Here is a 16,011-nt window from a genome sequence, read left to right on the forward strand (position 1 = left end):
TGAGTGCAGTGCAGTGCAGGTGAGTGCAGTGCAGGTGAGTGCAGTGCAGTGCAGGTGAGTGCAGTACAGGTGAGTGCAGTTGAGTGCAGTGCAGTGCAGGTGAGTGCAGTGCAGGTGAGTGCAGTGCAGGTGAGTGCAGTGCAGGTATTATTTCTGCTCTCATCACTTCCCGCCTTGATTATGGCAATAGCTTGTTCGCTGGCATTCCTGCCTATGAAACCCGCCGCCTACAAGCTATCCAGAATCAGGTTGCCCGTCTTATCTTTCACTTGCCCAAATCCCATCACATCACCCCCGTCCTCAAATCCCTTCACTGGTTGCCCATCTTGCAGAGATCCCTGTTCAAATTGGGGTGCCTTGTTTATCGGGCCCTTGATCACTCTGGACCGGCTTTCATCAATTCTCTGATTTCCCTTCACACCCCTGCCCGCACCCTCCGTTCATCATCTTCTGCCCTCCTCACTGTTCCCCGCTTCCGCAAATCCCGCACTGGTGGAACCCGCTTTTCTGTTCTTGCTCCCCGGTTCTGGAACTCCCTTCCTCTTTCTATGCGTTCGATTCCTATCTTTTCTCATTTTCGTAAAGCGCTAAAAACTTTCCTCTTTGTCCAGGCCTACCCCCGCTAATCCTCCTGGCCCTGTCTGTCCGGTTCTTAGAGCTCCCAGCGCCAGGAAGCCGTTTGGCCATCGCGCGCTTTACAAATATTTTCATTCATTCATTCATTCATTCATTCATTCATTCATGCAGTGCAGGTGAGTGCAGTGCAGTGCAGGTGAGTGCAGTGCAGGGCAGGTGAGTGCAGTGCAGGTGAGTGCAGGTGAGTGCAGTGCAGTGCAGGTGAGTGCAGTGCAGGTGAGTGCAGTGCAGTGCAGGTGAGTGCAGTGCAGTGCAGGTGAGTGCAGTGCAGGTGAGTGCAGTGCAGGTGAGTGCAGTTGAGTGCAGTGCAGTGCAGGTGAGTGCAGTGCAGGTGAGTGCAGTGCAGTGCAGGTGAGTGCAGTTGAGTGCAGAGTGGTGTGTATTGACAATGTAAATGACAATGCCATTTATTTATGATTTAAAGAAAAAAAAGAAATGTCATGAGCAATGCCAATAGCTCTACCTTTAATGATGCCGAGACCATTGCATTGTAATTAGGTCTCGGCAACGAGAACTATTGTCGCCTAGTAAGCTAGCAAGGGACTACAGAGAGGTGGACGAGCCGACCAGGGTCTGTGAACGCGCACAAAGGCAGGCAGGCAGGCAGGCATGCGCCAGACACACACACAGACAGACAGACACACGCACGCATGCATGCATGCACACACACACACACACACACACACACACACACTCTCACACTCTCTCTCTCTCTGCCCCCCCACCCCCACTCACCGGGCTCTTTCCCTCCGCATCGGGTCAGTCACGGCAGAAGGCAGACTTGTGTCTTCTCCGGCGATCTTCAGCTGATGTGCACGCCCACGCTGCGTCGTGCGCGCCCGTTGATCCTCAGCTTGTTTACAATAGCGATCGTTTCTTCCGCTAGCACTCCGTGGCATCTCAGACGCACAGCAGGTAGCATTAGCACCTCTTGTTTTAAAATGCGTTTGTTTATCTAGGACGGACACGTTTACTGGTTGCTTGTTATTTATTGTCTTCTTTCCTCTGCTTTCCCCTCCCACCCCCTGCATGCGTTGCTTCTTCCCTTCCCACCCAGTGTGTATTGCTTCTTCCTAACCCCCAACCCCCCACGGTCGGTGTTGCTTCTTTCCCTCCTACCCCCATTCAGGGTTGCTACTTCACCAGTCACCCCAGAAAGTGTTCCCTATTCTCCTATTGCACATACGACATGCTTTCCTACAAGGACACCTGCTTTTCCACTCCCTGCTCCTCATCTCTGCCCCGCCCCGGGCGTCGTGCTTTAGGTTTTCGCACTGCGCCAGCTTTCATATTAACAACACTGGCGCCATGCTTAATATTTTGACAGGAGCCCGCTTTTATGTTTTTTTTTTTGGTATTCATTAGCATTTTTTTACAGTAGTACAGCACGCTACACGTAATCTTCAACAAGGGCAGCCACGCAGCCCGCCTAGCTCTATTTCAACATCTGCCGCTCCTAATCAGCAACAATGGTGGCTGCACCTTCTACATCTTTTTCGTGTTTATCCAGTTGGTTCCTTTGTGAGATCTACACAACTATGTGCCTTTCCATTCAGTGGTCTGGAGTGCAGGTTTGCACGTATGTCGCAGTTTATTCAGATTCGTAACATACCGCGGTTTTGCACCAGCACTGGTGTGTTTCGGGCGGCCTTCAAACTGATTTATGTTCTGCATCTCTTCCCCACCAAAGCAGTGTCCAGTCCGAGTGCGCTCTTCGAGGACTTGTCGTTTCACTAGTTCTAGGAGCAGCTCGTGTGAGCACCAGTGTTTACAGGCGCACAGGCTGTTCATATTACTTATCGTCCCTGAGATATTTATTACCTATCTCGACTCTAGGGCAGTCACAAATTCTGACACTGCTTCCTACCAAGGACCTTTTATGGCCACATAAGAACCATTGTTTTTCTAAAACATTAGTCAACCCCAGGTTCACTTATTAGAGTCCCCTTGTTTTCCTTACTACATTGTTCTCACACGGCACGCCGCACTCTATTTCAACATCTTACAATGCTTTTTAGGTCTCGGCAACGAGAACTATTGTCGCCATGTAAGCTCGCAAGGGAGTACAGAGCGGTGCACGAGCCGACCAGGGTCTGTGGACGCGCACACACAAAGGCAGGCAGGCACACACCAGACAGACACAGACAGACACACGCACGCACACACACACGCACACACACACACACACAGCCTCCCTCTCTGCCCACTCCCTCTCTGCCGCCCCCCCCCCCTTCTACCCCCACTCACCGGGCTCTTTCCCTCTGCAGGGGGTCAGTCACGGCAGCAGGCAGGCTCGGTGTCTTCTCCGGCGATCTTCAGCTGATGTGCACGCTCACGCTGCGTCTCCTGCGCGCCCACCACGCTGTTTCGCGCCCGTTGATCTGCGTCTCCTGCGCGCCCACCACGCTGTTTCGCGCCCGTTGATCCTTAGCTTGTGATTACTACTCCTTCTAACCCGGATTCTAAATTACTATTTCTTGGTTCTCTAACTCCACTCTGTTGATTCGTAACAAACTGATATTCAGCACATTTCACAGTCTCGCTTTTGCTTCTCATAAATACAATAAGATTATTTTAAGCAATGTCTACCCTTCTTTTGGTTCTGTGCCTATTATGCTTCGGACTATAGAGTTTTAGAAAGTGTGGTGGAAGATTCCGTGATATCAGCGGTGTGCACAGTGCAGAGTGAGTGTGCAGAGTGCAGAGTAGTGAGTGCAGAGTAGTGAGTGCAGAGTAGTGAGTGCAGAGTAGTGAGTGCAGAGTAGTGAGTGCAGAGTAGTGAGTGCAGAGTAGTGAGTGCAGAGTAGTGAGTGCGCAGAGTGAGTGTGCAGAGTGAGTGTGCAGAGTGAGTGTGCAGAGAGAGTGTGCAGAGAGAGTGTGCAGAGAGAGTGTGCAGAGAGAGTGTGCAGAGAGAGTGTGCAGAGAGAGTGTGCAGAGTAGTGAGTGCAGAGTGAGTGTGCAGATGAGTGAGTGTGCAGATGAGTGAGTGTGCAGATGAGTGAGTGTGCAGATGAGTGAGTGCAGATGAGTGAGTGCGCAGAGTAGTGAGTGCGCAGAGTAGTGAGTGCAGAGTAGTGAGTGCAGAGTAGTGAGTGCAGAGTAGTGAGTAGTGAGTGCAGAGTAGTGAGTGCAGAGTAGTGAGTGCAGAGTAGTGAGTGCAGAGTGAGCGTGCAGAGTAGTGAGTGCAGAGTAGTGAGTGCAGAGTAGTGAGTGCAGAGTAGTGAGTGCAGAGTAGTGAGTGCAGAGTAGTGAGTGCAGAGTAGTGAGTGCAGAGTAGTGAGTAGTGAGTGCAGAGTAGTGAGTGCAGAGTAGTGAGTAGTGAGTGCAGAGTAGTGAGTAGTGAGTGCAGAGTAGTGAGTGCAGAGTAGTGAGTAGTGAGTGCAGAGTAGTGAGTAGTGAGTGCAGAGTAGTGAGTGCAGAGTAGTGAGTGCAGAGTAGTGAGTAGTGAGTGCAGAGTAGTGAGTGCAGAGTAGTGAGTGCAGAGTAGTGAGTAGTGAGTGCAGAGTAGTGAGTGCAGAGTAGTGAGTAGTGAGTGCAGAGTAGTGAGTAGTGAGTGCAGAGTAGTGAGTAGTGAGTGCAGAGTAGTGAGTAGTGAGTGCAGAGTAGTGAGTGCAGAGTAGTGAGTGCAGAGTAGTGAGTGCAGAGTAGTGAGTGCAGAGTAGTGAGTGCAGAGTAGTGAGTGCAGAGTAGTGAGTGCAGAGTGAGCGTGCAGAGTAGTGAGTGCAGAGTAGTGAGTGCAGAGTAGTGAGTGCAGAGTAGTGAGTGCAGAGTAGTGAGTGCAGAGTAGTGAGTGCAGAGTAGTGAGTGCAGAGTAGTGAGTGCAGAGTAGTGAGTAGTGAGTGCAGAGTAGTGAGTGCAGAGTAGTGAGTAGTGAGTGCAGAGTAGTGAGTGCAGAGTAGTGAGTAGTGAGTGCAGAGTAGTGAGTAGTGAGTGCAGAGTAGTGAGTGCAGAGTAGTGAGTAGTGAGTGCAGAGTAGTGAGTAGTGAGTGCAGAGTAGTGAGTAGTGAGTGCAGAGTAGTGAGTGCAGAGTAGTGAGTGCAGAGTAGTGAGTACTGAGTGCAGAGTAGTGAGTGCAGAGTAGTGAGTGCAGAGTAGTGAGTGCAGAGTAGTGAGTAGTGAGTGCAGAGTAGTGAGTGCAGAGTAGTGAGTAGTGAGTGCAGAGTAGTGAGTAGTGAGTGCAGAGTAGTGAGTAGTGAGTGCAGAGTAGTGAGTAGTGAGTGCAGAGTAGTGAGTGCAGAGTAGTGAGTGCAGAGTAGTGAGTAGTGAGTGCAGAGTAGTGAGTGCAGAGTAGTGAGTGCAGAGTAGTGAGTGCAGAGTAGTGAGTGCAGAGTAGTGAGTGCAGAGTAGTGAGTGCAGAGTAGTGAGTGCAGAGTAGTGAGTGCAGAGTGAGTGTGCAGAGTAGTGAGTAGTGAGTGCAGAGTAGTGAGTAGTGAGTGCAGAGTAGTGAGTAGTGAGTGCATAGTGAGTGCAGAGTAGTGAGTGCAGAGTAGTGAGTGCAGAGTAGTGAGTGCAGAGTAGTGAGTAGTGAGTGCAGAGTAGTGAGTAGTGAGTGCAGAGTAGTGAGTAGTGAGTGCAGAGTAGTGAGTGCAGAGTAGTGAGTGCAGAGTAGTGAGTGCAGAGTAGTGAGTGCAGAGTGCAGAGTAGTGAGTGCAGAGTAGTGAGTGCAGAGTAGTGAGTGCAGAGTGCAGAGTAGTGAGTGCAGAGTGCAGAGTAGTGAGTGCAGAGTGCAGAGTAGTGAGTGCAGAGTGCAGAGTAGTGAGTGCAGAGTGCAGTGCAGGTATGTGCAGGTGAGTGCAGGTGAGTGCAGTGCAGTGCAGTGCAGGTGAGTGCAGTGCAGGTGAGTGCAGTACAGGTGAGTGCAGTGCAGGTGAGTGCAGTGCAGTGCAGGTGAGTGCAGTGCAGGTGAGTGCAGTGCAGGTGAGTGCAGTGCAGGTGAGTGCAGTGCAGTGCAGGTGAGTGCAGTGCAGTGCAGTGCAGGTGAGTGCAGTGCAGTGCAATGCAGGTGAGTGCAGTGCAGTGCAGGTGAGTGCAGTGCAGTGCAGGTGAGTGCAGTGCAGGTGAGTGCAGTGCAGGTGAGTGCAGTGCAGTGCAGGTGAGTGCAGTGCAGTGCACGTGAGTGCAGTGCAGTGCAGGTGAGTGCAGTGCAGTGCAGGTGAGTGCAGTGCAGTGCAGGTGAGTGCAGGTGAGTGCAGTGCAGTGCAGGTGAGTGCAGTGCAGGTGAGTGCAGTGCAGGTGAGTGCAGTGCAGGTGAGTGCAGTGCAGTGCAGGTGAGTGCAGTGCAGTGCAGGTGAGTGCAGTGCAGTGCAGGTGAGTGCAGTGCAGTGGAGTGCAGTGGAGTGCAGTGCAGGTGAGTGCAGTGCACACTGCACTGGAGTGGAGTGCAGTGCAGTGCAGGTGAGTGCAGGTGAGTGCAGTGCAGGTGAGTGCAGTGCAGTGCAGGTGAGTGCAGTGCAGGTGAGTGCAGTGCGTGCAGTGCAGGTGAGTGCAGTGCGTGCAGTGCAGGTGAGTGCAGTGCAGTGCAGGTGAGTGCAGTGCAGGTGAGTGCAGTGCAGGTGAGTGCAGTGCAGTGCAGGTGAGTGCAGTGGAGTGCAGTGGAGTGCAGTGCAGTGGAGTGCAGTGCAGTGGAGTGCAGTGCAGGTGAGTGCAGTGCAGGTGAGTGCAGTGCAGGTGAGTGCAGTGCAGGTGAGTGCAGTGCAGGTGAGTGCAGGTGAGTGCAGTGCAGTGTAGGTGAGTGCAGTGCAGGTGAGTGCAGTGCAGGTGAGTGCAGTGCAGGTGAGTGCAGTGCAGTGCAGGTGAGTGCAGTGCAGGTGAGTGCAGTGCAGTGCAGGTGAGTGCAGTGCAGGTGAGTGCAGTGCAGGTGAGTGCAGTGCAGGTGAGTGCAGTGCAGTGCAGGTGAGTGCAGTGCAGGTGAGTGCAGTGTGTGCAGTGCAGATGAGTGCAGTGCAGGTGAGTGCAGTGCAGGTGAGTGCAGTGCAGGTGAGTGGAGTGCAGGTGAGTGGAGTGCAGGTGAGTGCAGTGCAGTGGAGTGCAGGTGAGTGCAGTGCAGTGGAGTGCAGGTGAGTGCAGTGCAGGTGAGTGCAGTGGCATGCAGGTGAGTGCAGTGCAGGTGAGTGCAGTGCAGTGGCGTGCAGGTGAGTGCAGTGCAGGTGAGTGCAGTGCAGGTGAGTGCAGTGCAGGTGAGTGCAGTGCAGTGCAGGTGAGTGCAGTGCAGGTGAGTGCAGTGCAGTGCAGGTGAGTGCAGTGCAGGTGAGTGCAGGTGAGTGTAGTGCAGTGCAGGTGAGTGCAGTGCAGTGCAGGTGAGTGCAGTGCAGTGCAGTGCAGTGCAGGAGAGTGCAGTGCAGTGCAGGTGAGTGCAGTGCAGGTGAGTGCAGTGCAGGTGAGTGCAGTGCAGTGCAGTGCAGGTGAGTGCAGGTGAGTGCAGTACAGGTGAGTGCAGGTGAGTGCAGTTGAGTGCAGTGCAGTGCAGGTGAGTGCAGTGCAGGTGAGTGCAGTGCAGGTGAGTGCAGTGCAGTGCAGGTGAGTGCAGTGCAGTGCAGGTGAGTGCAGTGCAGGGCAGGTGAGTGCAGTGCAGGTGAGTGCAGTGCAGTGCAGGTGAGTGCAGTGCAGGTGAGTGCAGTGCAGTGCAGGTGAGTGCAGTGCAGTGCAGGTGAGTGCAGTGCAGGTGAGTGCAGTGCAGTGCAGGTGAGTGCAGTTGAGTGCAGAGTGGTGTGTATTGACAATGTAAATGACAATGCCATTTATTTATGATTTAAAGAAAAAAAAGAAATGTCATGAGCAATGCCAATAGCTCTACCTTTAATGATGCCGAGACCATTGCATTGTAAATGCTTGTTATTAATCCCTGTCTGATTATAGCAGATTGCATATGCCTTTAGAAACTCAAGACCACAGCATCTGTGTGAAAAGATTGAAATCTGTTTTTTCTCTATTTCTTTCTTTCAGGGCAGGTGAAGTCACTCCAACCCATGTTGCTAAAAACATTTTGCGCGCACTAGAAGACTGTGAAAAGTCAACCCCTCCTCTGCGAGCAATTATACAGTGGGACAGGAATGAGATATTAAAGGTATTTATGATTTTTGTAAATGCAACTTCATAAAATGAAATGATAGCCACTTTCACTTCACTGGAGAAGGGGATCTCAGCATGCTCAGACACAAAACACTCATAGCATTACTGTTTTGCTAACTTCGGCATTGCCTTCAAAACTTCAAACGCAACGTTTACCAATAATGTACCTCCATTATAAGTTCTAAAAAATAAATACTTAAAAAAAAGAACACTTGCCAAAGGGATTGCAGGCCAAAGTATATTCCGGACAGAGCGAAAAGGACTAAGGATTTAGGAGTTAAGATAGGGTGTAGGATGAAGGCTATGAAGTCCAGGGTTAAAGGTGTAGGTTTAGGGGTTAAAGGTTCATGGTATAGGGTTGGGAGTACAGGATTTAAGGTGTAGGTTTAAGGATTTGGGATTTATAGTTAAGAGTATAAGGGTATGGCGTTAAGGATTTATGTATGTGTAGTAAAGAAGACTACGAATACATCGAAGGCTAGAAGATCGGTAAGTAGTTTATTTCTCTTGACACGCAACTTGCCATGGGACCCTCTGCCTCTTAACTGTTGGAGTGATCCCCCATCCACCCAAAGATGAACAGAGTATGACACAGATGACCTGGAACTACAAAGTAAACACAGCACGTGACACAAGAAACAACAACTTGCATGGGACCACATGAGACCACAAGATAGAATCATGAGACGCTGGACAAACTACGGGGCACAGGATGTGATGACATCGAAACACGTGGAGGATATTTGCAGAAGTTAAGATGACATATTACTAAAAAGTATAAACCATATTACTACATTTTGGGTATGAGATAAGGATTGTGTGTGCATTTTATACTGGCACACATAAATATGATTGTAGAAAAATGTAAGGCAGGCCCCATCACCCTGGTGAACTGCCAACCAGAATATAACTTATCATATATGTTGGACAGGCCGCATGTTCGAGCTGTACCCCCTCCCCGCAATGGGACCAGGACCCTGGCTCTCCCTGCATCCCCAGCCAGAGTCCACCAACGACCACCCGAAGTACCCTGCAATCCCTCCACTACAAGACACCAGCTCCGGACCCCGCTGGCCCGGGTCACCATCTACCCCACGACATCGACCCGGCCGCCATCTTGGGGCGCTGCAGCACGAGGCCGCGTGGCCTCAACTCGACCCTCACCCTGGGCCCGGCCGGGCCCGACATCGAGGCACCAACCTCCCCCCAGGAGGCAGAGTGACCACTTGGCGAGTCAATGGGAGAAGGAATCGTCAACGGCTCTCCTCCGCCAGGTGTCGATCACCCCAGGCCGCCTGGGCGCTGGCTCCACCCCCCTGCTGGGTGTCTGGACTCCCTCATCCCGGACCTCCCGGCCCCCAGGCGCGAGGGTCCGGACATCAAAGGGGACCAGACCTATAACTGGGGCAGGACCAGACCAGGAAGGCAGTTGTATCCTGGAGTCGAGAGACCCGAGAAGAACTCATCCGTGACTTGGCCTGCTGGCGCTGCCGCGGCCCTCTGCCTCGTGAAACCATCGTCTTGGCCTGCTGGCGCTGCCGCGGCCCTCTGCCTCGTGAAACCATCTTGGCCTGCTGGCGCTGCCGCGGCCCTCTGCCTCGTGAAACCATCTTGGCCTGCTGGCGCTGCCGCGGCCCTCTGCCTCGTGAAACCATCGTCTTGGCCTGCTGGCGCTGCCGCGGCCCTCTGCCTCGTGAAACCATCGTCTTGGCCTGCTGGCGCTGCCGCGGCCCTCTGCCTCGTGAAACCATCTTGGCCTGCTGGCGCTGCCGCGGCCCTCTGCTTTATGAGACTATCACCTTGGCCTGCTGGCGCTGCCGCGGCCCGATCCACAGACCCTCCAGCTCGAGGATTGTGAGCTCGCCTTTTACCACCACCTGTACCGATCCGGTACTAAGACTGTCCCGCTACCCCCTTTCCCTACAGAGACTAGAAGTGAGAGGACCCCCGGGTCCAAGTTATCCTGTATCGCTGATATCCTTGCCTTAAGAACCTTATATAAAGCCTTGAACTCGACTTGGTGTGGTGCCTGTTTGTGGGGAGGGAGGGTACTTGTCTGTACGATCGCCGGAGACGGTCCCCCTCGGGGATCTCTCCCTCGGTATCCGGCCGACCCTCAGGGTCCCCGTCTAACATTGGTGGCCAGCGACGGGATCCGAACCTACGCATAATCGTACAGAAAGTCACTCGCCCCACCACACACAACAACCATGTCAATAGAGAGCGGAACAACGGAAAAATTTCAGATGGAAAAATTGGAAGACTACAACCACCGGGAACTGAAGCAATATTGCATAGAACTTGGACTTCCAACCACAGGTCTTAGCACAAAGGAAGACTTCAAACGAGCCCTAGAAGCTTGGGCAGAAACGGGTACGGCCGTACCCCGAACACAAACAACCGAAACGAGCCCCGCACCAACTAAAGAAAGAACGGATCTCTCCCTGGAAGAGATCCGAGAAAGAGAAAAAACCAGACTCCACGAATTAGAACTTGCCCGACTTCGCTTGGATGGGGAACTCAAGCTGGCAGAACAAAAAATAACCCTGGAACACTTACGACTCAGGGAAGAGCGGGAAGACAAGCAAAGACAGAGGGAGCTAGAGGAAAAGAGACTCGAATACGAACATGAGCGCAATCTCAAAGCACTGGAGATTCAGAAACAGAATAAAGACCTCGGGCTCCCCGAACGACCGACCCCGTCTGCCTCGACCGAACCCAAGGTTCACATCCCCAAAGATGTCATCCGGGAATACCACAAGAACGATGATATCCAGCAGTGGTTTAAAGCCTATGAGGTGGCAATGACCTCCCACCGGATTCCCCGAAGCGATTGGGGAGCCGGATTATGGGGGAGGTTTGTCAACGAAGGGCGGGACGCCCTGCTGCAACTCCCGGACCAGCTGATGACCTCCTACGACCACATGAAGGCCGCCCTCCTCACTCGATACGGGCTCACACCTGAGATGTACCGCCAACGGTTCCGCGACTGCAAACGGATTCCGGGTACAACTTGGGTGGAGTACGTGAACTTTTTTAGCCGAGCCTTCGAGGGGTGGATCAAGGGCAACAAAGTAACCACCTACGACCAACTCTTTGACCTTATCGTATGGGAACACCTGTCGAACAACTGCTTCGTGGAGCTCCGGCAACACCTCCTGGACAGCAAGCTAACCGACCCTCGACAACTCGCCGCCGAAGCCGACCGGTGGGAAAGCACCCGAGTTGGCCGGAGCGCACCCAGCGAAGTATCCAGATCGTATCGCCCCCGAGGGGGAGGAGGAAGTCAGGGTCGGGGGAGAGACCCCGGCCCCTCGTCACCCCCCAGAAACCCCTCGACCCCGGTTGGCCGGGGAAGCCCTGCCGTCCGGGCCGGTTTCCGGGCCAACATTACGTGCCACAGGTGCCAGCGACCCGGCCACTACGCCAGTGATCCCAACTGCCCAAAGAATCCGAACACTACTCCCCGCCAAGTTGCAGCGGCGGCCCTAGGGGAAGAAATAATCCCGGAAGACCAAGAGGAGTACGAGACCGATCCCTCTGAATGGGCACCCGCCGCCATGGCACTGGTCTGCTTAGGGGAGAGAGACATGATTCCGCGGGCCCCCCTTCCCGCCAACACACAGAAGTACGGTCAATGGGTCAACATCAATGGCCGCCGGGCGGAAGCCCTCCGCGACACCGGGGCCAGTGTAACGGCGGTCCGACGCCACCTCGTCACTCCAGACCAAATCTTGCCGAACATTCTTTGCCCTGTTCGATCAGCCGACAACTCCGAAAGCCTATGCCACATGGCCTGCGTCCCCTTCGAGTGGGGAGGAGTAACAGGGATGCTAAAAGTAACTGTCCGCGATGATGCCCCCGTGGACTGCCTCCTAGGAAACGACCTTGAAAGCTCTCCCTGGGCAGCTGTCGAACGGAGGGAGCACCTGGGGATGCTTGGCCTCCCCGAATGGGTCTGCGTCACGACCCGGTCCATGACCGCCCGCGTGGTCCCCAGCCCAGAAGAGCCCGAGTGGCCAGAACCTCCTCCCGCGCTCATCCCAGAGGAGGCCGCCCCAGAAGCCATTCCCTTGACCCAAACCGAAGAAGGACCCGACCAGCTTCGGGACGTCCCTGACCTGGCACAATGGCGGCAGGAGGGAGGCCCCACGCAGGAACAATTCCGGGCCGAGCAACAAACCTGTCCTTCTCTCGAAGGACTCCGGCAGCAAGCCCTGGCCCAGAGCACCGGGGATACCTCGGGGGCCCACTGGATCTACTGGGACCAAGACCTGCTCTACAGCGAGCAGAAAATTGCAGAACTAGGGGCCAGTCGGGTGCTGGTGGTGCCCCTTCGCTTCCGAGACTTCCTCCTGAACTTAGCCCACGATGTCCCCCTTGCCGGACACCTGGGGCAGGATAAAACCTACGACCGCCTGGTGACCCATTTTTTCTGGCCCCACATGCGGAAGGATGTCACCAACCACTGCAAGGCCTGCCCCACCTGCCAGGCCAGCGGAAAAAGTGGCCGAAAAATCAAAGCACCATTACAACTCTTTCCTGTCGTCACCACCCCGTTTGAACGAGTGGGAATAGACATTGTGGGGCCCCTCGACCCTCGAACAGCCCAAGGACACCGGTTCATCCTGGTCCTGGTAGACCACGCCACCCGCTATCCCGAGGCCATCCCTCTTCGGACTGTGACGGCCCCCGTGGTGGGCCGGGCCCTGATGGGGATCTTCTCCCGGGTGGGGTTCCCCCGGGAGGTCGTCAGTGACAGGGGCACGAACTTTATCTCCAGATATATGAAGTCCCTCTGGCAGCAATGCGGGGTCACCTACAAATTCACGACCCCCTATCACCCGCAAGGAAACGGACTGGTCGAGAGATTCAACCGCACCCTCAAGGGGATGATTATGGGTCTAGAAGAACCCCTTCGACGCCAGTGGGACGTACTGCTGCCATGCCTCCTGTTTGCCTATCGGGAGGTCCCGCAGAAGTCCCTCGGCTTCAGCCCCTTTGAACTACTGTACGGACACCCCGTCCGGGGCCCCCTCAGCCTAGTCAAGGAAGGTTGGGAGCAGCCTCCCCAGAAAACGCCCCCGGACATCTACCGGTATCTCCTGGCTCTCCGCAACCAGACCCGGCGGTTCCGAGACACCGCCAAAGCCAACCTCGAGGCCAGTCAGGAGGACATGAAGAGGTGGTACGATCAGCACACGTCCTCCATTGAGTTCGAACCTGGACAACAGGTCTGGGTGATGTCCCCGGTTGAGCCCTGTGCCCTCCAAGACAGATGGTCCGGGCCCTTCAAGGTAATCGAACGCAAGGGGCCCGTCACCTATTTAATCGACATGGAGACTGCCCGGAACCCCCTACGGGTCCTCCATGCCAACAGGCTCAAACCCCATTTTGTGCGATCCGAACTCAGCCTCCTAATGGCTACCGATACTGGGACAGAAGAAGACTCCGAACCCCTTCCGGACTTACTGAGGGCCTTCGAGCAGGATGGCTCAGTGGAAGGGGTCCAGCTCTCCGAGGCCCTGTCCCTGGAGCAACGCCAAGACTGCCAAACGCTCCTGAGGCAGTTCGCCTCCCTGTTCTCCCTCACCCCCGGAGTCACCCCCTGGTGCCTCCACGATGTGGACACCGGGGACAGCCCTCCTATTCGACACCGAGCATACCGCGTACCAGACCGGGTACGAGCCTGCATCCAGACCGAGGTGTCCAAGATGCTGACCCTAGGAGTGATCGAACCCTCAGACAGTCCCTGGGCGAGCCCAGTCGTCCTGGTTCCCAAGGCAGCTGCCCCGGGCGTTGCCCCTGAGCTCCGGTTCTGCGTGGACTATCGAGGGCTGAATGCAGTTACCCGGACCGACGCTCATCCCATCCCCCGGGCAGACGAGCTAATTGACCGGATGGGGGCCGCCCGCTACCTGAGCATCTTCGACTTAACAGCAGGCTACTGGCAGATCGGCCTCACCCCTAGGGCCCAAGAACGGTCCGCCTTCTCTACCCCAGACGGGCACTACCACTTTAAAGTCATGCCCTTCGGCATGAAAAACGCCCCGGCAACGTTCCAACGGCTGGTAAACCAGGTACTGGCGGGCCTGGAAGACTTCAGCGCCGCCTACCTGGACGACATTGCTGTGTACAGCCACCAGTGGACCGACCACCTCCGCCACCTGCGGGAGGTTCTACTCGCCCTCCAGCAAGCCGGGCTCACCATCAAGGCCAGCAAGTGCCAAGTTGGCCAAGGGTCCGTGACCTACCTGGGACACCAAGTGGGAAGCGGGCTGGTGGCCCCTCTCCAACTCAAGATTGCTGCCATCCAGGCCTGGCAACCCCCTACGAGCCAAACGGAGGTCCGGGCCTTCCTGGGGCTCACCGGATACTACCGGCGGTTCGTGAAGGACTATGGCAGCATCGTGGGGCCCCTCACAGAGCTCACCTCCAAAAAGAGCCCCAAAACCGTCAACTGGACCCCGGGCTGCCAATCAGCCTTCGAGAAGCTAAAGACCGCCATATGCACGGCCCCCGTGCTCCAGGCTCCCGACTACAGCCGGGAATTCATTGTGCAGACGGACGCCTCCGATCATGGTGTGGGGGCCGTCCTCTCCCAACTCAACGCCGAAGGGGTCGACCATCCGGTGGTCTTCATCAGCCGACGCCTCTTGCCCCGAGAACAGCGCTGGAGCACCATTGAGAGGGAGGCCTTCGCCGTAGTCTGGGCACTCAAGAAGCTCCGGCCATACCTCTTCGGCACCCACTTCCGGGTGCAAACAGACCACCGACCCCTGCAATGGCTGATGCAAATGCGGGGGGAGAACCCGAAGCTGTTGCGCTGGTCCATCTCCCTGCAGGCGATGGACTTCACGGTGGAACATCGTCCAGGCCAGGACCACGCCAACGCCGACGGCCTGTCACGCTTTTTCCGCCTCAGCGAGGAGAGTCCCCAGGAAGATGGCTGACTCTCCCCGCCTTCAGCTGGGGGGGACGCATGTTGGACAGGCCGCATGTTCGAGCTGTACCCCCTCCCCGCAATGGGACCAGGACCCTGGCTCTCCCTGCATCCCCAGCCAGAGTCCACCAACGACCACCCGAAGTACCCTGCAATCCCTCCACTACAAGACACCAGCTCCGGACCCCGCTGGCCCGGGTCACCATCTACCCCACGACATCGACCCGGCCGCCATCTTGGGGCGCTGCAGCACGAGGCCGCGTGGCCTCAACTCGACCCTCACCCTGGGCCCGGCCGGGCCCGACATCGAGGCACCAACCTCCCCCCAGGAGGCAGAGTGACCACTTGGCGAGTCAATGGGAGAAGGAATCGTCAACGGCTCTCCTCCGCCAGGTGTCGATCACCCCAGGCCGCCTGGGCGCTGGCTCCACCCCCCTGCTGGGTGTCTGGACTCCCTCATCCCGGACCTCCCGGCCCCCAGGCGCGAGGGTCCGGACATCAAAGGGGACCAGACCTATAACTGGGGCAGGACCAGACCAGGAAGGCAGTTGTATCCTGGAGTCGAGAGACCCGAGAAGAACTCATCCGTGACTTGGCCTGCTGGCGCTGCCGCGGCCCTCTGCCTCGTGAAACCATCGTCTTGGCCTGCTGGCGCTGCCGCGGCCCTCTGCCTCGTGAAACCATCTTGGCCTGCTGGCGCTGCCGCGGCCCTCTGCCTCGTGAAACCATCTTGGCCTGCTGGCGCTGCCGCGGCCCTCTGCCTCGTGAAACCATCGTCTTGGCCTGCTGGCGCTGCCGCGGCCCTCTGCCTCGTGAAACCATCGTCTTGGCCTGCTGGCGCTGCCGCGGCCCTCTGCCTCGTGAAACCATCTTGGCCTGCTGGCGCTGCCGCGGCCCTCTGCTTTATGAGACTATCACCTTGGCCTGCTGGCGCTGCCGCGGCCCGATCCACAGACCCTCCAGCTCGAGGATTGTGAGCTCGCCTTTTACCACCACCTGTACCGATCCGGTACTAAGACTGTCCCGCTACCCCCTTTCCCTACAGAGACTAGAAGTGAGAGGACCCCCGGGTCCAAGTTATCCTGTATCGCTGATATCCTTGCCTTAAGAACCTTATATAAAGCCTTGAACTCGACTTGGTGTGGTGCCTGTTTGTGGGGAGGGAGGGTACTTGTCTGTACGATCGCCGGAGACGGTCCCCCTCGGGGATCTCTCCCTCGGTATCCGGCCGACCCTCAGGGTCCCCGTCTAACAATATACAACAAAAAAGGTTGCTTATGAATCTCTTTGAGAAGAATAGCATCTTATGCTCTGTCCAGACTGTTTTTAGACCTGACCAACTTGTGTATGGAGGTTCCATTCAA

General features: G+C 55.7%; 1 protein-coding gene across 1 annotated transcript in view; it reads left to right on the forward strand.

Annotated features, from left to right (window-relative positions):
* LOC144772413 (uncharacterized) overlaps positions 1 to 16,011 on the forward strand; it is a 277,094-nt gene that overhangs the window by 113,881 nt on the left and 147,202 nt on the right. The window contains exon 6 of the mRNA XM_078656706.1: positions 7,579 to 7,699. Within this exon, the coding sequence (XP_078512832.1) occupies positions 7,579 to 7,699 (121 nt within the window). The remainder of the gene's footprint in view (positions 1 to 7,578; positions 7,700 to 16,011) is intronic.

Source organism: Lissotriton helveticus, chromosome 8 (genome assembly GCF_964261635.1).
Source record: "Lissotriton helveticus chromosome 8, aLisHel1.1, whole genome shotgun sequence".
NCBI lineage: Eukaryota > Metazoa > Chordata > Amphibia > Caudata > Salamandridae > Lissotriton > Lissotriton helveticus.